Consider the following 22,000-nt stretch of genomic DNA (forward strand, 5'->3'; position numbering starts at 1 on the left):
CTCTACCGATTGTATGAATGAGTGCATACCGTGTTTCTCCAAATGGCAAGCAATAACTCATTTTATAAAGTGCACCCGTGGTTCTTTTTTTCTTGGAAAAAAAATATTGAGGTTGAAGCTGTATATCAGAGGGTGAGATGGTCTTATTCCAGTTTTAGAACCCTCTACGGAATGACAGTCATCTGTTATATCACTCAGATGGCGCTGAGGTTTCGCCTTCATTCGCTCTCCATATCGTTTGGTCGTCTTCAGCTTAAGATCGTCATAAAGTTATAATGATGATACAATCCCACATGCCTGGAGCCTGCAAAGTGCACTCAAGTCTGGACTTTTGGTTTAGTGGGTATTTCCACACACCACTCCACGTAAGCACCACGTTGATATAGCAGCACACATGCATTTACAGTAGAGAGCGTGTTAATGTAATGCATGTTTGGTCTGTTGTCATGACGAAGCCAAAAACAAATGTATTAGCCTGAACTTAATCATGGGAGTTTCACTTAAATTATTGGTGAGTCACCACACAATCAAGAATATCATTTAAACATTTATTCAAATTCATTACAAGAATCCCTCGGAATAACAGACACTGAACGATTGTGACATTCGATCCCTCAGGCAGAACTGCATTAAAATCCATCATGAGTCTCGAAGGGATATTGCTGCTTCACTTCGCAGACACTTTGGAGACACATTGTCAGCAAACAGAATCCACATGCAGAAATTGTGTTGAGATAATCTTGCAGACTGCTATGAGCTGAAAGGTGCATGTATTTTAATTCTTAATGATAAAATAAGAAATGAAGATCCGGTTTGTGCAAAGGCAGTAATGGAGGTTTTGTCTGTCGCCTTCTACGGCAACATCCTAGTAGTACACGAGTAAGACAATTTTGCACACAAGAACAACAACTAGGGTGCACTCGTCAAAAAATGTTTTATTAGAGATGGGGGGGTTTTTCCCACTACTACTTCTTTTTACTAATATATGCCATTTCTGTGAACTAGTAAAACGACGAGGAGTAAATATAAAAGTTGTTTGAGCGAATATATCACTCCATCTTCTGATGGAATCGGTGCTTGGTTATGGAGTTTTTCAAACTGGCTGATTGCTGATCGGCTGAAAAATCCAAATTGTGTTTCAACCTTTTTGGTGTGTTACCAAATGCGCTCAACTGCCAACAGTACAGTCAGACGTTTTGTTGCAGTAGTATTGCTGTTAGGGCTGGGTCTAAAATATCGATATATCGATATCGAATCGGTATTCCTTTTCATAGCCCAATATCGATTCATAAAACCATGAATCGATACTTTTAATACAGTTTTTATTCCCCTCGTAAATCAATGTGCCAAATAGGGCGATTAATCGGCCGCCGATTGTAATTGGCCGATTATTGGCCTCCAAACATCGGCCAAAACGAGATTATTTTCCCCTTAAATTGTTATCCAAAAAAAGCCAAAGTTTCCGATGCTGTGAAAGTACCCTGAATGTACCATTTTGCTTGAGCAGCATTAGCAATTAGCAAGTGTGTAGCATATGTTATTCCGGTTATTCTGCTGTTGACCCGAAGCATCGTTTAAGATGTTTAATGACACCACAGTTGGACTTAACTGTAAAACGAAATACACAACGTTAAGAATTTCATCCATTGTATATTTAAATACAAAACACGCTTTGTTTTTGAAACATCGCTAGCCTAGCACTAACAGGAAGTTAGCCAATGCTAACGGGAAGGTAGCATCGACTTTGGGAGTGTTTTTCCTTCAAATAACGAATCGAATTGGGCCCTTCTGAATTTGCACAATTACTAAACAAATATGTATGATATTGATATGCAACAAGAAATTATATTGAATTCATTATTTTGCTGTTTAAAATTGTTACGTTCGTATGTGTGCCTTGACTGCAATTTTGTGTTGATTATGCAATTTTGTGTATATTACAGGTTTTCAGGTTTACAGGTTTTCCTTCTTTCTGCCCCCTTTCACTTATTTTCATGAACTAAATTGAACTAAATAAATGATTAAATATGCTCCTGAGTAGAATGTTCTGACATGACATTTTACTTGTGAGTAGCCTCAAACTGCACCATTTAACTAGTGTTTGCTGCTATCAACTGACATAGGCTAAAATTAAACTTTGTGTAAGTCAAATAGTGTACAGTTTTGATTAGTAAAAAACATGGTTCTACTCTTATGCCATATGACTGCAGAGAAATGCCAGAATTTAATTAAAAGCAGCGTTAAAAAAAACAAAAAACAAAACAAAAAAAACTCAAAATGGCTTTCCATATCCTCCAGTGCATTTTGGAGGAAAAACATGTTAGTGACAATCATCATGAATAATACATTTGTCAAGCAAGTCTCAAAAGTCTTGAAGTGTCTCCAGTCAGGCCAGCTAAACTCCGCCCATTCCTGCACTGATAGTTGAAGCGCAGAACTTCAGTTTCTGTCCTGTCGTCACTGGAGCTTCTCTGGAGTTTATTCACAACCACGTTTCTGGAATTTATGAACTCTTGGATACTTCCCCATCTTAAAAACAAAACATAACGAAAAAAACAGCACTTTTTTTTGGGGGGGGGGGGGGATATGAGGCAGCGTGCGTCCTGGGCAGGTGGGCTCAACCATTATTGCCCATTTTGATGGAAGAAACTCTTCATGCACGCTCGCGATGGCTTATTATCCTTTCCAAACACAGCGACCGGGTGCCTTGCCCTTGCCAGCGTTTCTTTCCGCCGCACAAGCCTCCTTCCCCCCCCTCGAGCTGTGCGTCCCGGCAGTAGCGTCCCGCACCGAGGTTGAGGCGGAGCAGGTGAGCTCCGAGGCGGGGCTGCACGCGGCTCTGAGTCGGCAGCAGCAAGCGGCCCAGTTGCGCTCCTTGAAGAACCTGGAGCCCGAGGACGGCTTGTGCGACGACCCCAAAGTCACTTTGGAGTCACAGGATTTATGGAACGAGTTCCACAAAATGGGAACGGAGATGGTTATTACTAAATCAGGACGGTGAGTGGGGGGGGGGAAATAGATTTAGGCTTTTGTAAACATTCATTTAATTATTTGACAATTACGTTACAGTCTTCCCTCGCTATAACGCGGTTCACTTTTCGCGGTCTCGCTGTTATCGCGGATTTTTTTTCAAGTGCAATTTTGCACATTTTTTTTACAGTAATATACCCATTTTATAAAATTTATGAAGATTTGAACATTGTCAATGTTTGAACAAGAGAGAAATGGGAGAACATGTAAATGCCTCAATGAGAAAAGTGTATAAATTGTGTGGTCGGGGATTTTAGAGCCTTAAAACATTTATAAGAGTTGTAAAACATAAAGCTACCTACTTCGCGGATTTCATTTATTGCGTTTTTTTTTTGGAACAAGCGGAAAACGAGGGGACAGTGTACACCAGTCTTTTTGCATGCCTATTTATTTAGGTATTGTGGTCCCCTTTGCAGCACAATTTAATTAGTTATTTTAGAGGAAATATTTTCTATTTGGAACAAAAAAAAAAAAGTAAATCTATAAGGTCAATATTCTTCATCTCTTACAGGAGGATGTTCCCACCTTTCAAAGTAAAAGTTGCTGGACTTGATAAAGCATCCAAATACATCCTACTAATGGACATCGTCACCGTTGACGACTTTCGTTACAAGTTTCACAATTCCCACTGGATAGTAGCGGGAAAAGCAGACCCAGAGATGCCGAAGCGCATGTACATTCATCCGGACAGTCCGTCCAAGGGAGAGCAGTGGATGAGCAAGCCCGTTGCGTTCCATAAACTGAAACTCACCAACAATATATCGGATAAACATGGATTTGTGAGTAGACACATTTGTCTGAAATCACTTTGAAAATGTCATTATCTCACAAGTTTGTTTTTCTAATTTGATTGTCTTTACTTTCTTAGACAATTTTGAATTCAATGCATAAATACCAGCCCCGATTTCATATTGTGAGAGCCAACGACATCATGAAACTTCCATACAGCACGTTCTTGACCTATGTTTTCCCGGAGACTGAATTTATTGCTGTTACCGCATATCAAAATGAGAAGGTACTTCACCCAAATCCCCACATTAGACATAAACACACGTTGAAACAAGTAGACTATTTGAATATATAACTAACAACTCGTCATGCGTTTTGCCAGATTACACAGCTAAAAATTGACAACAACCCATTTGCCAAAGGATTCAGGGACACGGGAAACGGAAGACGAGAAAAGAGGTGGGCCTGTTTGTAAGTGCTGAACTCTCTCCTCTCTATGGAGATCTAATTAATCTCAGTCCACAATCTGCAGGAATAACCCCTTAAACGTCTCTCCACCGGATGAGAACAAAGCATATTGTGCTGATTCGGATGACTCATGGGAGCAGCCCAGAACCAGTGACCCGTTCCAACCTCCTCAGGAATCATGGGCTGTGACGTCCATGCCAAACTGTCAAGGTGACACAATAACCATTTTGTATCTTATCAGGTTTGTTGTTGTTGTTGTGTTTTTGCACGACATACTCGCTTAGCGCTAATTAATTTATGAATCGCACAGAAGACATCATAAATTAGTCACAACAGTTGCATCCTTCAGTTGTTGTTTTTTTACTGTGTAAATCCCAAGTGGTTATGGTTAAGGGCATAACATTTCCCACAAAACAAAAAAACAAAAACAAAGGTTAAACTCAAAGTAAGACAAAAACAAGTGCATTTTAGCTCTGTGCATTCCTTGACGATTGTGTAAATATGGATTGTTATTATTCATTTCCATAGGGTAGGCTGCAGATACTTTGATAATGGAAGGATGGCGAACATTGTGGACAAAGCTGTTCAACGACCACTAGGCCGATTTACCAATATTTTTTCCTTCGGTGAATTAGTAATTTTGTGGGTGCCTCTGTGTGTTTTTTTTTGTTGCAATTTCTAGTTTTCAAATATATATATATATTTTTTTATCTATTTTTGATTTTTTGTTTTCTGAATGGTTTCTTACTGTTTTCCGGGAAAACTTTTCTTTTTTTTTCTTTTTTTTTTTTTTTTAATTGGAATATTTTTTTTCTCAAATTTTCATATTTTTTTTCTCCCTGTTTTTCATATTTTTTCCCCCCTGTTTTTCAAAACTTTTTTTTTCTGTTTTTTGGGGCTTTTTGTTTAAAAATAAATGTTTTTCGGAATAATCTTTTCTTTGTGTTGTTCAGATTTTTTTTCATAATAGTTTGTGTTTTTCAGATTTTTTTTATAGTTCTTGGAATAATTATTTTTTTCAATTTTTACTATTTTTCTGAGCCATTTTCCTGTTTTTCAGATTTTTTGTAAAAAAAAAAAAGTTTTCTGTTTTTCTGATTTTTTCCCTCTGTTTTTCTGATTTTTTTTTTCTGTTTTTCAGAATAAGTTTTTTTTTCTCCCCACTTTTTTCAGATTTTTTTTTCGTGATTTTCAGAATATTTTTTTTCTTTGTTTTTTTTTTTTTTTTTAAATTAATTTCCCCTCTGAGATTAGAGAGAAAAATAACTCATACACATTCATTCTTTTAGATGATTCAGATCGTACATATGCTTACGGACTGTACTTATATATCCGAAATCGTGTACCTCCAAAATGGTCACTTTTCAGAAGACCCCAAAAACGGCATGTTTTATGTGTTATCAAAAATGTGCCGCAGCTATTTAACTCTCAATCACTCCCAACAGATGACAACAACACTGGAAGCGATTCAGATATTGATCTCCAAGGTGATGACGATGGTGAAGCCGGTGGTTCTCGGACAGAATCTTCATCTGGGCTGATTGTGAAGAGTGACAAGAAGGAGCCAGCAATGTTGAGAGAGAAGTTCTCCGTGGAGTGTGATTCATCGCAACGCTACAGGAGTAAAACGAAAGATGGCGCGCCCCCTGTGTTATTGGAAACACAGAGCTCATCATCGCTCAGTACTGGACATCTTCAGACTGTGGCGCTCTCAAACAGCCAGCAGTGTCTTGAGTTTGGACCACCTTTGCTGTTTCACCAGGGCCAGTTGTCAATGAAGACTGGGGCTATTCACTCGACATCTATGGGACATCTGTTTTCCTCGTTCTCGGGATTAAATGACCCGGAACACAGTGGTGCATCTTCTCAAAACGTCACCTCGCCATCTCCATTCATGTTTCAACTGTCACAGCATGTGCTGGTGCCACAGGTAAGTTTATGTTGGGGCGCTGCGTACCACGTAAGCATGCATTGTATTTTCAGTAGGCGTGTCAGGAAATGAAAGTTTTTAGTCGGAATTAATCGCATGACTTCAATAGTTCACTCACGATTAGGGGTGTTAAAAAAAATCGATTCAGCAATATATCGCGATACTACATCGCGCAATTCTCGAATCGATTCAATAGGCGGCTGAATCGATTTTTTTTTTTTTTTAAAGAGCTCAGAATTGTTCATTCGGTAGTCTTACCGATTCAATGTCTTATCATCATTGCCTTTTTTTTTTTTTTTTTTTTTTTTTTTGTGTGTGAATCAATTTTTAAACTTCCATTTTTAATGGAAAAATATTCAACAAAACGTCTGACTTCGGGTTAGGATTCACACCTTGAGCATGGAAGAATGTTATATGAAGGGAACATTAAGCCTTAATATTTTATTTTAATGCTGTTCAAACATGAAACAGATTACAACCTCTATATTTATTTATTTATCTGAAATTTCAGATAAATAAATAATACATTTTCATATAAATTTTACACTCTACAAGCTTACTGATTAGTATTTTCTAAATTTGAATGAAAAAAAATCGCAACAATCGACTTATAAATTCGTATCGGGATTAATCGGTATCGAATCGAATCGTGACCTGTGAATCGTGATACGAATCGAATCGTCAGGTACTAGGCAATTCACACCCCTACTCACGATTAATCATAAATTTTACACAAGTTTTCATACTCTTGTTATAAAAAATGTTAAATAGAAATATGGCTGCATCTTTTAGTTGTTGATGCACAATTTCAGAATTCATCAAATTGAGTTAAAATTCAAAAGATATACTGTACTTAAAAAAAACGAGTGAGATTGATTTTTGTTGAGGCCATTTTTCTACCACTAGATGGCATAATTGTATTTGTAAGACGGTGACAGCTCAGTGCATTTTTCTTTTGATATTAACGAATTTGCTCCCAAAAATGCATAAATACGTTCTATTTTAAATATGTTTCTATTTTATTATATATTTTTTAAATACGAGAGCATATAAAAGGCTTTGATGCAGCCTCTCAACTGCAAAGAACGGTTGAAAAAAATGGTCGTTATTACACAAACGGCCAGCAGGTGGCAGCAGAGTAAAAAAGATCAATCAGGGCCATGTTGGAATAAAAGCTCATTTATTCACAGTTCTAAATAAATTTGTGAATCATGATGTAACTTAGCTATATTCTAATGCTAATTGCTGCAAAACGGAAACAGATAGAAATATACTTTTATTATATATTAGACTTGGTTAGTACAAAAACAGCCAGCAGGTGTCAGCAGAGTATAAGAGATCAACTTGGGCTATGTTGCAACAAAGCCGTTTTTCCCCACAGTTTAAAACTGATTTGTGAATAATAATGAAACTTAGCTATATTCTAATGCAAATTTCTGCAAAACGGAAACAGATAGAAATATACTTTTTATTATATATTAGACTTGGTTATTACAAAAACAGCCAGCAGGTGGCAGCAGAGTATAAGAGATCAACTAGGGCTATGTTGCAACAAAGCTGTTTTCCCCAGTTTAAAACTGATTTGTGAATAATAATGAAACTTAGCTTAACTTATTGAACAATATTTTTTGTGATAAAACAATTCCCAGATGCTAATTTGTAACTTATTTTTCAATTAAACAGGGACTGTCACTACCACCTTTCGGAGGACTGCTTTCATACCCGTGGAGCTACTTGACATCACCTGCCGCAACGACTCCAGCTCTCCCGACTGGTTCGACAACATCGGCATTTCTAAGAAACCGCTCTTTTCACAGCTCCTTGCCGTGGTTGCGGATGAGCCCCTATCAGATCCCAGCTGCTGCCATATCAAGCCAAAAGCTGCTGACGGCAAGTTCAAACTCAAATGAACTTGAGCAGTACAAACTGTACGGTCAAGGGACCAGTCCAGTGTCTGATAATCACACCGATAACGAGACCAGAAGCGATCAGACTGTTTCACTTAAAAATGTTCAAGTTTCCGCTGATGGACTCCAAAGCATTAAAAATGTGTTGGATAAATCAGTTCCTCTATAACTATAAAGACATCTGGATGTTCATTCCACAAGTCATGAAAATCTGGTGAGATCTCAATGACAACCAATCAAAAAAATCAATCATATCGAAAAAAACATGATACATTTTATTTGTAGCTGCAAGATCTGTGGGAATGTTGGTCAAAATATCACACAGTCGTATATAAAATCTGGAATCTGGATCTGAGCAAGAATCTGATTAATATTAAATGACATCTTATGAAAAATGCTCAGGTTAAGGAGGTTTTAACACTCAAATGGTGTTTTCAGCTGATTTTATGTTCTAGCAATCACAGATTAGTTTGTGGGGACTATTCATCGTACATAAAAGATATTTATTCCTAATTTTATGAACAACACCTTCCAATTTATGAACCGTATTTTCCGCACTATAAGGCATTCATTATGAGGCGCACCTTCAATGAATGACATATTTTCAAACTTTTTCCATATATAAGGCGCTACAGTAGAGGCTGGGGTTACGTTATGCATCCATTAGATGGTGCTGCGCTAAAGGCAATGTCAACAAAACAGTCAGATAGGTCAGTCAAACTTTATTAATAGATTACAAACCAGCTTTCTGACAACTCCATTCACTCCCAAAATGAATAAACAGCTGTTTTATTATTTTTTTCTGAGGTAAAGTAATAGTATGAGCGAGCGATCCAAGATGGCGGGATCTTCTGCCGATCGTGAAGGGTCACCGATAGCGTCTTGACAGCGAGACCTGTTGCGGCTCAATATTGATCCATATATAAGGCGCACTGGGTTATAAGGCGCATGGTCGGCTTTTGAAAAACTTGAAGGCTTTTAGGTGCGCCTTATAGTGCGGAAAATACGGTAAATGTTTGTTTTTGTCATTTGTAAATTTCACATATTGTAAAATACTCACGTTAAGAAAAGTTTCAAACGTTTACTGTCAGTCATCATTATTAAAACTGCCAAAGTTGTGAGGACATTTTATCACCTGTCACCTGTACATGTTTACATTATTTTTGATGTAGCAAAGCAACACTTTACACTCAGAGGCAAACTCAGGATACTTTTGTGTGTGTTCACTCATAAAATAAAGACACGTATCATGTTGTTGCCTATTTGAAAATACGGTGGATTTTAGTACCTGTTCTGAAATCGCATGTTCTGTTGTGCATATTTTTCACAATAGGACAGAATATTCATAGCATGACACGAACAGTTCTTTGGCGCCAAGAGGTCAGGTAGTCTCCCAAGAGGAAAATTGAACAGAAAAAAACCCTCCCGTGCATGTGCTGTTGTGTGAATTTTCTCCTTGACTGAACAGCGCTACATACTGAGAGAACATGCCCACTGGCTCGGAAACGTGGCAAACAGGTCAATAGCCAAGTTTGGCCGTCAGCACAAAACTTTTACATTCTGAGGAGATCTGCTGGGTTGGAAGGTGTAAGGGGAGGGGAGAATGACTACAAGTTAACTGTTCCAGGACTTCGACACAAAAACTTGGGACTAAAATTGATTACCTTAGGTTTCCGGTTGTGCACTCACTATATGAAACTGACAGATGTATCGAATGAACTCAGGTATTTTATTTGTCCTCAGATGTATGGACAAAACAACAGTTTGTGCAAGCACCTGCAGCCACTAGATTGGGTACAATTCTGTGTTTTTAAAAATAACTTGACTGATAAATATAAATTATTATTATACTAATTTGTTTAGTTCCCATCCAGTGACTCGGTGGTCTGAATGACCTGAATGAAAAGTTGTCTGTCTTGTGATTGACTCATGGCAACCAGTCCAGGCTTGAAGTCCACCTTTTGCCCAAAGTCAGCTATGGATAGGCTCCAGCTTCCTCTGACCCTTGGGCAGAAATAAGGTAGAACACTGATGAATGGAAAGAATGAAGACTTGTTTACCTTATTTGGCACTATGTGAGAATTAGCATCGTTCAGCCATTCAGTGTTAACTAAGGTAAACAGGTAAAAGATGCGTTTGATGTTTAGTATACAAAGACAAAGACAGCAGCAATCAAAGGGGGATGTAATTTTCAATTTCACAGCGTCTTGGCATTTGTTTCCGTCATTGACACTCATTCTTGCATAGGAAACAAAATAATAGGATAGCTGCTTCTTTTTTTTAATTGGTCATGCAGGCTACACACTGGAACGATAAAAAATGAAAACAAAAACTTTACTGTCACAAAGATAAGCCATGCTGTTTATTCACAACTTGCTTTTCAAATGCATACCGCGGGATTTTAAAGCCATCTAGTGGATTAGAATTGTACTGACGATGTGTACATCACTTGAATGCACATTTTTGGAGTAAGCACGTAAAAGGATCCCAATGTCACAGATCAGTCCTGTGGTTGGCAATTTTAGTTTGCATGCAAATTTGCATGTTTTCCTATTAATCCCAATATTAAAACTCAAACAATACTCATATTTTATGATTGCTAAAAAAACAAAAACAAAAACAAAAACAAAACAAAACGGTTTCTTTTTTTTTTTTTTTTTTTTTTTTACTAAATGTTTTAAGATTATGTAAACTCTCTACATGGATGTTTGACAGCAGACAGATATTCGATATATGTTTATTAAACAGAATGTAATAAAATTCTGTCTTCCGATGGGACTGAGCTAATTTCATTTTAAAACATACACAAATAAGGGCTCATGGTTTCGCTATATAAAAATACCATAACTTGTGTCGCGTTTCCATGGTTATGTTGTGACACATGCTGGATGGAAAGGCCAACACTTCCTGGACAGCTTCTTGAACCCGCCCACGAAAACGCCCCTAATATTTCATTGGTTCTCGGAATGACACCGTCGAGAATAGATTTAGATCAAATAGACATCTTGTTTACAGTATTCGCAAACGCAGTCAGATGAAGTTATGTTTACGGCTAAACACGTGAATCATTTTATTTATTTATTTGCGTTTGTAGTATACATAATTATTAAAACAATAATTATAGCAAAAAATACAAAACTATTCATGAATAATATTAATTTCTGTACACATAAGAGGCATACTCGTCGCCATTTTGGAGGCGGGATCATCTCTATCTCGCGTGTTTCTATGTCGGAAGTTGAGGTCAGAGGGGAATGTACAAAAGTAACCTGGTTGGGAATCGTCACATCACCCCATACTGCTGTTTAAAGCCTCTGAACAGGCTACCGTGACCTCATCATGATTGCGGTTTCACTACGGAAACACACAATGTCTTCAAAACGCCAGTAATTCATTCAGGTCTTCAACTCGACTGTTCGGGATTGCGTGCCGGTTTATCTCCACGGGTGAGTTGACGTTGAGGACGATTTCTTTCTTGTGTGACGCTTAATCGGACGGTCCATAGCGAGTACAGTACAGCGTTTACTTTATCAATGAGCTTTTCGGCTTGCTAGCAAGCCTTTCTGTTTAATTTCATTTTGCGTGTGCTAAAACGCTATCACTAGCATTCAGGAACTACTACTGGACAGTTGACGGATTGGATAAATGCCGGCTGAAACACTCCCCCTTGCTTTTTAACAATTCTTTATATTTGTATTCTATCTTCTCTCTCGGCTAAAACTGAGCTTGGTTGCAGTACTTGGCTTGTTTTTCTGGTCCTTCTAGTAGTTGTTTGTTGCATGTGTGTAAGGTTCCAATCATCCTTAAGTTGGAGAGCACCGGTGGTACACCTGCTGAAGATGCTGGGGGAAGAAAAAGTCCCCTAAACTGGGGGCACAAAAGTCACCTAAACTACCACGTGGAGTTCACGTGATTAATGATCACAGGAAGCTTGTTTAGCTTTACCCAAAAAGGGTTTAGAATGCAAAGAACTGTTTCTTTGGTAACTGTTGCCATTGCGTTTTGTCATTTGGAGGTGTAAAGCAGTATACAGTACTAGCCTGCATGTGCTTCGAAGTGTTTTTAATTCATATGTCCTGTGCAACGATCGATTGATCGGTCTGGATCGGTATTGTCACCGATTTTTGCAACCAGTCTCACAACCGCTGACCGTATACTGATACCCTGACTTTGGCTGTCATAAAAAAAACAAACAAACAAACAAACAAAAACAACAACCTCTGCTGTTCTCTCCCTTGTCCAGTGGTCGCAAACTGTGTGTGTCATCACCCAGCCATGGCACAGCAGGAAGATGCTACCAAGAAGCCACCACCTGTGGCAGCAGTGCACTCCCACTTCACTGTGGGATCGGTGTCTGAGGAGAATTCAGAAGATGAAGTCCAAGAGAAGCCAGATGTGAAGCTGGAGGAGAAGGAGGGCCGTTCTTTGTCACCGTCATCTGGAAGCTCCGATAGCACGAATGACATGAGCTTTGAGCACATTGACGGCGCCATGCACAACAATCTCAGGTTAGAATCCATACCTGATAATACGGTAGATATAGTGTTTGTTTTTGTTTATGTAGTTCATTCTGCTTTGCTTTTGGACTAACTTATAGTTCAACAATTGTATTGTGCAATAGTTGTTACACCATTTATAAACATCGTTATATTTCAGATTTTCTCTGTTCTATTCTTTTATACAATATGAAGAAAATAATTACGGTCATACGGTACCACTTCATAAAAGTATCATATCAGTTGCAATTTGAGCAGTTGTTGCCGTTATTATTTCCCATTCCCTAAACTCGCTTCATTCTCCACTCTATTAACAGTATCAATGTGGGAGGCCAAATGAAGCCCCTAATTTCCAATGTCAGGCTTGTGCCAGACTTTAGAGAGGCCTCACCTGCACTTTCATGCCTATGGTTTGCCTGCTTTGCTGCATGTGTGAAGAATGCGGTTTCACTGGCCACTCGCTGCTGAAAAAAAAAAAAAAAAAAAAGTCTCTCTATATTCCCCCGGTTTGCGGGATTTGGGTGGAAAGTAGGTGTGAACTTGTGGAATTTAGGTTGAGCAAAGCATATTTATGAATCCCCCATCTGACTTGTCAATGGTGCTATTCAAGTAGTTTGGTTTTTGGAATAAGATTTGATTTTATATCTGGCTGGAATAACCTTGAGGAAACCTTAGGCTCCAACATCCATTTAAAAATGGAAATCCTGTTTTTGCCCTCTCCCACAATTTTAATTTTTCACTCGCAAACTTTTCACTCCACAGACGAACTTGAATCGCTATCTATCTAACACGTGTGTTTTCACGCTCCTCGTAACTTTGAGGGTGGTGCAATCATGCAAAAAATATCAGGCCACAAAAAACAGCCAGCCAAACGGGCTCAGGCACTGGCACACCCTCCAGCTCAGTTTAATGTCCCTCCCCTTTTACAAACCCCCATTTGGATGGCGCTTGAGTCAAAAAAAGCTTGCTTCTCTTGTGCTTGGAGAGCGAGAGAGGGAGAGAGAGAAAAAGGCATGTGTTCCACAAATGTGGAATGTGTCACTGAAGTGTGACTCAGGTTAAAACTATTGAATCAAGTAACTATCATGAGTATGTGACGTTATTGTATGGTGTGATGTATGTTGAGGGCTGTGCAAAATGTTCATTGTTGCGAAGCATACAGTAGCTTTGACTCAAGTCGGCTGTTCAACTCTTGTGTTTACAACCATGTGGCTATGGAATTTTTGATAACTGATCCTAGCATTGCACAGCTGCTTAAGACAAATTGTTGAAACTCGTAGTTTCCTCTGCGTATAGGTAGCTACAGGATATACATAGACTTGACTGTATAAATGTTTGTAATTCTATAAACAGGCCGAGCATGTCTGGGCTGCACTTGATGAAGCAAAATCGCGATCGCCGACGCATTGACCTGCAGAGGGACTTCACTGTAGCATCTCCTGCTGAATTTGTCACACGTTTTGGTGGAAACAAGGTCATTGAGAAGGTAATTATCTGGGTCTCATGCATGCTTAAATATACCAAATCCAAAAAAAAAAAAAAAAAAAGCTCGTCTCAGTCGTTATCATGTGTCACGTTTGGACTACGTCAGTAATATTTTGCTTTTCCAGGTGCTTATCGCTAATAATGGAATTGCTGCAGTCAAGTGCATGCGCTCTATTCGCCGCTGGGCTTACGAGATGTTTCGGAACGAACGGGCAATCCGATTTGTGGTCATGGTGACACCAGAGGACCTGAAGGCCAACGCTGGTAAGGACTGGCTAATCTTGGAACATATATAATTTAAGCACTAGTAAATGTGTTGTCAAATAGCACAGCAAAGTACTCGGTATTCCAAATGTAATTCCCTTTATAGAGTTCCTCCACATATTGACTCTGTTCTCAATACATTTCCCTTCATCTGACCATTAGCCGATATTTTAAACGTAGAAGGGCCAAAACATGCCTTGTGAAAATTAAACTGCACTAAAAAAAAACAAAAAACTAGCCACCACAGGGTGCTAGAACTGCACAAATCGAAATCAACCTGACTTATTTTTTCTTATAACAGATTTTCTGCTTTTAATATCATGACATGACAACGATATTGTGGCAGTATTAATATCGACATGTCACGATATTGCCGTTATCGTTACATCCCTAGATACTAGGCAAAGCTGTCCTCCAGTTATGAGAAAATAACGCATACATGTAACAAAATATCCAATTAAAAAAAAAAAAATTGTGTGTGTTTTTTCAGAGTACATAAAAATGGCGGATCATTATGTGCCTGTGCCAGGAGGTACTAATAACAACAACTATGCCAATGTGGAGCTCATTTTGGACATTGCTAAACGAATACCTGTACAGGTAACTCCCATGCATTTAATGGAGTTTTGCTCTATATTGGCTAAAGTGGCTAATTTGTTTATGTTGTCTTCCAGGCTGTTTGGGCTGGATGGGGTCATGCCTCAGAGAACCCCAAACTGCCAGAGCTTCTCCACAAGCACGGCATTGCTTTCATGGGTAAGATACATTTTCTCGCATTACAGTGTGGAAATAAATTACTGGTACTTGTTTTCTACTAACTACTTCCACCTCAGGTCCTCCTAGCAAGGCAATGTGGGCACTTGGAGATAAGATTGCTTCCTCTATCGTGGCACAGACAGCTGGCATCCCCACCTTGCCATGGAGTGGAACAGGTATGCTGTACTTGGTTTGCAAAAACAGCCTCTGATTTCTGCCAGAACGTCACTTTTGAAAAGTACTTCCACATCTCCTCAGATTCCGACGTGAGACTCAGACTGATGCATGCACTTTCGATTTTTAATGATGTGCACATTCATGTTATAGCAGTTGCTGAAAGAATATATATGTTAGATGCCCACTTGTAATTTTTTTTTTCTTTCGGTCAAAAGTCTGAGCGCTCATCTCCTCACGTCTGTTTAAGCTGCTCCAATGGCCCGCTGGCAGTGGACGTGAGATGCGACTGACATGTTAACATTTCACCCACACTTGATCACTGCTTAGTGATGTGTTGATGGCGGCGCAACCTATGTTGAGCTAAGTTAGCTGGAAATACTCCCAACATGCACCAAAACAAGTTTAACCAGTCACGACAAATTAGTGGAAGACGCTTTGCTCCCATAAAAAGTAATGATGGGGCGAACTTTGACAGCTTCCCGTGTTTCCGTCTCCGAGCTCCGCCAGCTCCACTTTGCAATAACTGCATAAAACTTTATTTTTGTTCTATTTTTAGTTTAAAGCAGTGGTTCCTAACCTTGTTGGAGGTATTGAACCCCACCAGTTTCCCATATGCATTCACAAACAATTTTTTATTGGGGAAAAAATAAAATAAAATAAATAAAAAATAAAATAAAAATATGGTATTAAAATGATTAGTTTTGTGGCAGAAATTTTTGTCGCCCAACGTTTGTGATCTATTCAGCCGAGGGAGCTGACTTTTTATTTTTTTATATATATATAAATGGAAGTCACCCTTCTTGACAATATGTTATATGTGACCTCACTAGTCTAAACATGACATTGTGATTAATATTACATTTGCAGAATAAAAGTTATGAAGCAAAATCCAGCCATTTTTAACCATCTCATGGGGCGGCCATTTTGCCACTTGCTGTCGACTGAAGATAACATCATAGTTGTTCAGGGCTCAGGCAACCACCAATCCACAGCTCACCTGTTTTCTGAAGCTGAGCTGTGATTGGTTGTTACCTGAGACCTGAGCAACGTTGATGTCATGTCATTTTCAAATGGCCGCCCCCAGAGATGGGTGAAAACGGCTGCGTTTTGCTTCTTAACTCATATTCCACTAATCAGAATACCATATATTGTTTAAAAAAAAATGTGTTGACCTCCATTTAACACATTCATTGCCAGACCACCAAAAAATGCATCATTTGACGTCTTTTTCCGTCAATGGCAGTGAATGAGTTAGAAAAAAAAAAATGTTTTCCCATCCCTAATTTAATGTGATATTTCTTCGTGATATATGTGTACCGGTAATATTTCTCTCTCTCCAGGCCTGATAGTCGAATGGTCCGAAGTCAATCAAACCAAACAAATTATCAGTGTTCCTCATGATTTGTATGAGCTTGGCTGCATCCATGATGTAGAGGATGGCCTGAAAGTAAGTCCATTGTCAAAGTGAGCATTCAGAGCCTCCACCGTCACATGTGCCTGCAGTGTGTTGCGACAAACTTTCTTGTATCCACCGATAGGCTTCTGACAAGGTCGGCTACCCTGTTATGCTGAAGGCCTCTGAAGGAGGGGGAGGTAAAGGTATCCGTAAAGTCAATTGCGCTGACGATTTCCCAAACCTATTCAGACAAGTAAGTTCAAATGAAGCACTGTGTTTTCAAGTTTTAAATGTGTGATTTGTTGATTCTATATATTTGTACCTAATGCTCCATCCAGGTCCAGGCAGAAGTTCCAGGTTCACCTGTGTTCGTCATGCAGCTCGCCAAACACGCCCGCCATTTGGAGGTTCAGATTTTGGCAGATCAATACGGCAATGCCATTTCCTTGTTTGGCAGAGATTGCTCAGTGCAGCGGCGACATCAGAAAATTATAGAGGAGGCGCCAGCTACCATTGCCACATCTGATGTGTTTGAGGATATGGAAAGGGTAAAAACACTTGTCACAACAATTATTATCAATCTCAGTAAACATGTTCTGCTATTAATAAGAATCAAAATGTGCTTTGTAAATGCCATGAATTACAGTTATTAACTCATTTGCTCCCAATAACGTGTAAATATGTTTTTTTGTTTTTTTTGTTTTAAGTGTCCCAAAGTCGTATTTATACGTTTTTCCCCCCCATGCTTTTATAGCAATTTAACACAACATTCTGTGGGCCTTGCAAAATCAGCCAAAATCCAGTAAAACAGCCTGGAGCGAACGGGATTGCTTCTGTGAAAATGGCTTGGAGTGAATAAGTTAACGACAGTTAATAACCTCACCTAGCATAGGTTCCAGCACAGCCCTAAAGAGAATCCGTAACATAGAAAATGGATGATGAATTCACGTTAAATGTCTTCTGAATTCCAGTGTGCTGTGAAACTGGCGAAGATGGTGGGCTATGTGAGTGCAGGCACAGTGGAATACCTCTACGGCCAAGATGGCAGCTTCTACTTCCTGGAGCTCAACCCTCGTCTGCAGGTTGAACACCCCTGCACAGAGATGGTGGCTGACGTCAACTTACCCGCTGCTCAGCTTCAAGTGAGTTCCAAGTACGCCTGCACTGGTAGAAAAAAAAAAAAGACAAGCTGCATGCCGCACCCAATTTGTTGGCCATCTCGGGTGGCAGGCTGTATTTATGCTTGATTGCGTCAAATAGACTACGTTTGACGAGGGCCCCCGTCTCCATGGCAACTAACTGCCCAAGAGACACATTGTTGCCGATGCAGCGGTTGAAGCGGCAATTGGTCACATGGTGTGCACCCGCTGTGTTTCGGATTGTGTGTGTATTTAGGTCAGCGTCAGTCTAGCTGAAGGGCAGCAATGCAGGGAAAGATGCCACTTTTGAGCTGATTGGGCATCAATGTTGAGAGTGACGTTTTTGTTTTTGGAGGCAAACTGAGTAGTTACTGTCTTTTAGGGAGATTTTTCATTGGTCACTTCTCTTTTTTTTTTTTTTTTCTTTTTCTCTAAGGTGCTTCATTTGTCATTTCTCAGAGATATTTCCATAATATTCCTGTCTCTCTCTCTCTTTTTTTTTTTATTTTATTTATTTTTTATTTGTTATTTTTGTTTTTTTTTATTTGCATGATGGAGATAAATAAAATAGTGCCATCGTTCATGAGTCACTTCAAAACCCCAACATGATACTTAACTCATTTGCTCCCAAAAATGTATAAAAACGTTTTATTTTAAATATTGCCATGGACCCAAAAACATAATTATGCTTTTTATTTTATTTTATTTTATTTTATTTTATTTTATTTTATGCTAGAGCATACTGAAGGCTTTGATGCAGCCTCTGACCTGAAGAGGTCGCTTAAAACAATGTTGTACTGCAAATGTTAAAGCAATGTTGTGTTACAAAAACGGCTGACAGGTGGCAGCAGAGTATAAGAGATCAACCAGGTTCCAAAAAAGCTCTCCCGCCCAAATCCCCCCAGTGTTTTAAACAGATTTGTAAATGACTTTCATGCTTTGCTTTACATACACGCACACATATGTATACATGGAGATTTCGTATACTGCTAGATTCAAGATAACTTGTTCTTTGGGCTCGTTCCACCCTCTGCTATAGATTGCAATGGGCATCCCCCTTTACCGAATCAAAGACATCAGGATGCTCTATGGGATGCAGCCCTGGGCTGACACTCCCATTGACTTTGAGGGTCTGTCGACAGCCGCCTCCCCACGAGGGCATGTCATCGCAGCTCGCATCACCAGTGAAAATCCAGATGAGGTTTGTGTATTGCTCAAGTTTCTCCTCAGAGTTCTGGCTGTATGTTTTCATCAAATGGTGTCTCTGTGCAGGGTTTCAAGCCAAGCTCTGGAACAGTGCAAGAGCTGAACTTTCGCAGCAATAAGAACGTGTGGGGTTACTTCAGTGTTGCAGCTGCTGGCGGACTGCACGAGTTCGCCGACTCCCAGTTTGGACACTGTTTTTCTTGGGGCGAGAATCGCGAAGAAGCCATCTCGTAAGTGCATTCACAAAATCTTTTATTAACTGCTCGCTGTGTTGTAATCTTACTGGGAAATTGTGATGTTTCTAGTAACATGGTGGTAGCTTTGAAAGAGCTTTCTATCAGAGGAGACTTCAGGACCACGGTGGAGTACCTCATAAAGCTACTGGAAACAGAAACCTTTCAGCGCAACACCATCGACACGGGCTGGCTGGATCGGCTCATCTCCGAGAAGATGCAGGTGTGTGCAGATGTGTCTGCTTTGATCACTGAATACTGTTTGAGAAATACTGCATTTGGTGTAGAGTTTACACACACTGGCCACAAAATTATTAACAAATGAATGATATGGCAGAATTGTAAATGGGTAATATGCCCAATAAAACATACAATCTTTTTTTTTTTTTTTTAAACAAGACAATTAAGATTTTAATATAATAAACACAACAAACATTTATTTAAAGGTTTCATTTATTCAAAACTAATTCCTGAATTATTTTTTTAACAAATTTTAACATAAACTTTCGTAGTTTGTACTTACATGCCACAATTACTGTAAGTACAGTCGTTGGTAGCTATTGTAAACATGTCTTGTAAACCACCCATCCAGCATTCTGCCACTTGTGCAAAATTACAACTCAAAAAAACATTTGGATGTAACAGAACATAAGAACAGCTTTTAATTATCCAGAAGACCATTTAGGAAATTTTCAACGATTCCATTTTTGAAATGCCAATTAATTCGATTTATTGCTCAGTCCTAATTGTACATTGTATCGACTTAAACGAGACACCCTGCCATTCTAAAAGTATTTGTTGCATTCAGGCTGAGCGTCCAGACACAATGCTAGGATTAGTGAGCGGTGCCCTTCATGTGGCAGATGTGAATCTGAAGAACAGTGTGTCCAACTTCCTCCATTCTCTGGAGAGGTAAGCGTGTGCCCATTGTATTTGTCTTATCTTACATTAAACAGTGGAGCTTCAGGACACAATCATGTTCCATTCCAGGAAATAACTTAATTTTGTTTAATCAAGTGCCTAAGTGCTCACGGGTTTTCTGTACATTGTGATTTAGGGGGCAGGTTCTGCCAGCCCACACGCTTCTCAACACAGTGGACGTAGAGCTAATCTATGAATATGTTAAGTACGTCCTGACGGTGACTCGCCAGTCTCCCAACTCTTATGTGCTCATCATGAATAACTCCACCGTCGAAGTGGATGTCCATCGGCTTAGTGACGGAGGTTTATTGCTGTCCTATGATGGCAGCAGCTACACTACATACATGAAGGAAGAGGTGGAGAGGTAAGATGAAATCCATGAAGATGTGCTTCTTTTACGTATGACCTCAGCTGGTTTTCTTCTCGAAAGTTACCGCATCACCATCGGGAACAAGACCTGTGTTTTCGAAAAAGAGAACGACCCCTCGCTGCTGCGATCTCCATCAGCAGGAAAAATTGTCCATTACACAGTCGAAGACGGCGGTCATGTTTTTGCCGGCCAGGGTTATGCTGAAATAGAGGTATGCCCTGTTTTTGCTTACAACGTGTGCACATTTTAAGCATCGGTTGAGTCCATTTGCACTGATTTCACTTGCAGGTGATGAAGATGCTCTTGCACCTCGCAACGACTGAGTCTGGTTGTATTCACTATGTGAAGAGGGCTGGAGCATCACTGCAGCCTGGTTGTATTATTGCTAAACTTCAACTCGATGACCCCACCCTGGTGCAACAGGTAATGTCAGAGTGATGTCCTTTTTACGTTAAGTCGGAATTTCGACTTGGCAAGCATTATTGTTTAAATACAGTAATTTCTTGCGAATAGCACGTGATTTTAAAAAGCAAACAAATCTAAAATCATCCCAAAAAATTACAAGTGGCACGCTTTATAGATAAGAATACATTTCGGGAGAAAAATGTTTGATCTAAAAATAACTAATAGATTATTACTAAGGGAAATCTGTTATTTATTGGCTACACGGTTTCAAATGATTTCTTATTTTTGTTTTGCAGGCACAGCTGCATACAGGTACCTTTCCCTCCACCCAGTCTGTTGCTCTGCGAGGAGAGAAACTACACAGAGTTTTCCACAACACACTGGATCACCTTGTTCACGTCATGAATGGCTATTGTCTCCCTGAGCCTTTCTTTAGCGCTAAGGTGAGATCTCATGCAACACCTGGTTTAAAAAACAAAAAACAAAAAAAAAGCTATACTAATGTGATGGTATTCCATGAACTTTTATTTCCAGTTGAAAGAATGGGTTGAAAGACTGATGAAAACTATGCGTGACCCCTCATTGCCGCTGCTGGAGCTCCAAGACATTATGACCAGTGTCTCGGGTCGCGTCCCCCCTGCTGTGGAGAAGGCCATCAAAAAGGAGATGGCTCAGTATGCCAGCAACATCACCTCAGTGCTCTGCCAGTTCCCCAGTCAGCAGGTGGTTCATTGTACAAACACACACACACATAAGACTATATGCATATTGCTTAACAACATCCTGTGTTGGAAGGATTGGTGTGATGAATTTGTTTTGGGGGTTTTTAAACACACATTTTACCACTTTGTCAATCATGTGCATCTATCTAATACTGTATTCATATCAATATGGATATTGTTTGGTCTTTGATACAATGGGCGTATTCATTATTTCAGTATGCACTCATCAGAGGGTGCAAATAACGTGTACGAAAGTAAATATTTAGCTTAAATGCTCCCTGCTACTTGGAGGAGAGAGGCGCTAAGGCTAAATACTGTACTGAAAATCTGCTAGCAAGTGACATCCCCCCCAAAAGGTTTACAGTT

The 22,000-nt window shown here is 39.4% G+C and overlaps 2 protein-coding genes across 10 annotated transcripts in view; both read left to right on the plus strand.

Moving 5' to 3' along the window:
• Nucleotides 1-2,402: 2,402 nt before the first annotated feature.
• Nucleotides 2,403-9,850, plus strand: LOC144006421 (T-box transcription factor TBX2b-like). Of its 2 annotated transcripts, none has more exons than XM_077505269.1 (7): nucleotides 2,403-2,997; nucleotides 3,542-3,809; nucleotides 3,899-4,045; nucleotides 4,142-4,230; nucleotides 4,292-4,437; nucleotides 5,673-6,157; nucleotides 7,841-9,850. In XM_077505269.1, exons 1-7 carry the CDS (start codon nucleotides 2,669-2,671, stop codon nucleotides 8,231-8,233), a joined length of 1,857 nt encoding a protein of 618 aa, XP_077361395.1. In that variant the 5' UTR covers nucleotides 2,403-2,668; the 3' UTR covers nucleotides 8,234-9,850. The 2 variants fall into 2 exon arrangements, with proteins under 2 accessions (XP_077361395.1, XP_077361397.1); XM_077505271.1 differs by having other exon boundaries at nucleotides 4,142-4,218.
• Nucleotides 9,851-11,310: 1,460 nt separating this feature from the next.
• acaca (acetyl-CoA carboxylase alpha) overlaps nucleotides 11,311-22,000 on the plus strand; it is a 35,845-nt gene continuing 25,155 nt past the window's right edge. For all 8 annotated transcript variants that reach the window (XM_077504485.1, XM_077504486.1, XM_077504487.1 and 5 more), the window contains exons 1-20: nucleotides 11,311-11,510; nucleotides 12,308-12,572; nucleotides 13,914-14,046; nucleotides 14,171-14,309; nucleotides 14,800-14,909; nucleotides 14,984-15,065; nucleotides 15,143-15,241; nucleotides 16,583-16,689; nucleotides 16,781-16,891; nucleotides 16,977-17,186; nucleotides 17,610-17,780; nucleotides 18,817-18,978; nucleotides 19,050-19,213; nucleotides 19,289-19,439; nucleotides 20,025-20,128; nucleotides 20,274-20,501; nucleotides 20,568-20,718; nucleotides 20,796-20,930; nucleotides 21,209-21,355; nucleotides 21,447-21,635. In XM_077504485.1, the coding sequence (XP_077360611.1) occupies nucleotides 12,340-12,572; nucleotides 13,914-14,046; nucleotides 14,171-14,309; nucleotides 14,800-14,909; nucleotides 14,984-15,065; nucleotides 15,143-15,241; nucleotides 16,583-16,689; nucleotides 16,781-16,891; nucleotides 16,977-17,186; nucleotides 17,610-17,780; nucleotides 18,817-18,978; nucleotides 19,050-19,213; nucleotides 19,289-19,439; nucleotides 20,025-20,128; nucleotides 20,274-20,501; nucleotides 20,568-20,718; nucleotides 20,796-20,930; nucleotides 21,209-21,355; nucleotides 21,447-21,635 (2,826 nt within the window). In that variant the 5' untranslated portion in view covers nucleotides 11,311-11,510; nucleotides 12,308-12,339. The remainder of the gene's footprint in view (nucleotides 11,511-12,307; nucleotides 12,573-13,913; nucleotides 14,047-14,170; nucleotides 14,310-14,799; nucleotides 14,910-14,983; nucleotides 15,066-15,142; nucleotides 15,242-16,582; nucleotides 16,690-16,780; nucleotides 16,892-16,976; nucleotides 17,187-17,609; nucleotides 17,781-18,816; nucleotides 18,979-19,049; nucleotides 19,214-19,288; nucleotides 19,440-20,024; nucleotides 20,129-20,273; nucleotides 20,502-20,567; nucleotides 20,719-20,795; nucleotides 20,931-21,208; nucleotides 21,356-21,446; nucleotides 21,636-22,000) is intronic.

The sequence above is a fragment of the Festucalex cinctus genome, chromosome 18 (assembly GCF_051991245.1).
Source record: "Festucalex cinctus isolate MCC-2025b chromosome 18, RoL_Fcin_1.0, whole genome shotgun sequence".
Taxonomy (NCBI): Eukaryota; Metazoa; Chordata; class Actinopteri; order Syngnathiformes; family Syngnathidae; genus Festucalex; species Festucalex cinctus.

What these genes read in the sequence shown, in the direction of transcription:
- LOC144006421 (XM_077505269.1), top strand. Translation starts at nt 2,669, where the DNA reads ATGGCTTATTATCCTTTCCAAACACAGCGACCGGGTGCCTTGCCCTTG. An exon ending in GTTATTACTAAATCAGGACG is followed by an intron (nt 2,998 to 3,541) that starts GTGAGTGGGGGG and finishes CATCTCTTACAG; the next exon opens with GAGGATGTTCCCACCTTTCA. An exon ending in GAAAAGAGGTGGGCCTGTTT is followed by an intron (nt 4,231 to 4,291) that starts GTAAGTGCTGAA and finishes CACAATCTGCAG; the next exon opens with GAATAACCCCTTAAACGTCT.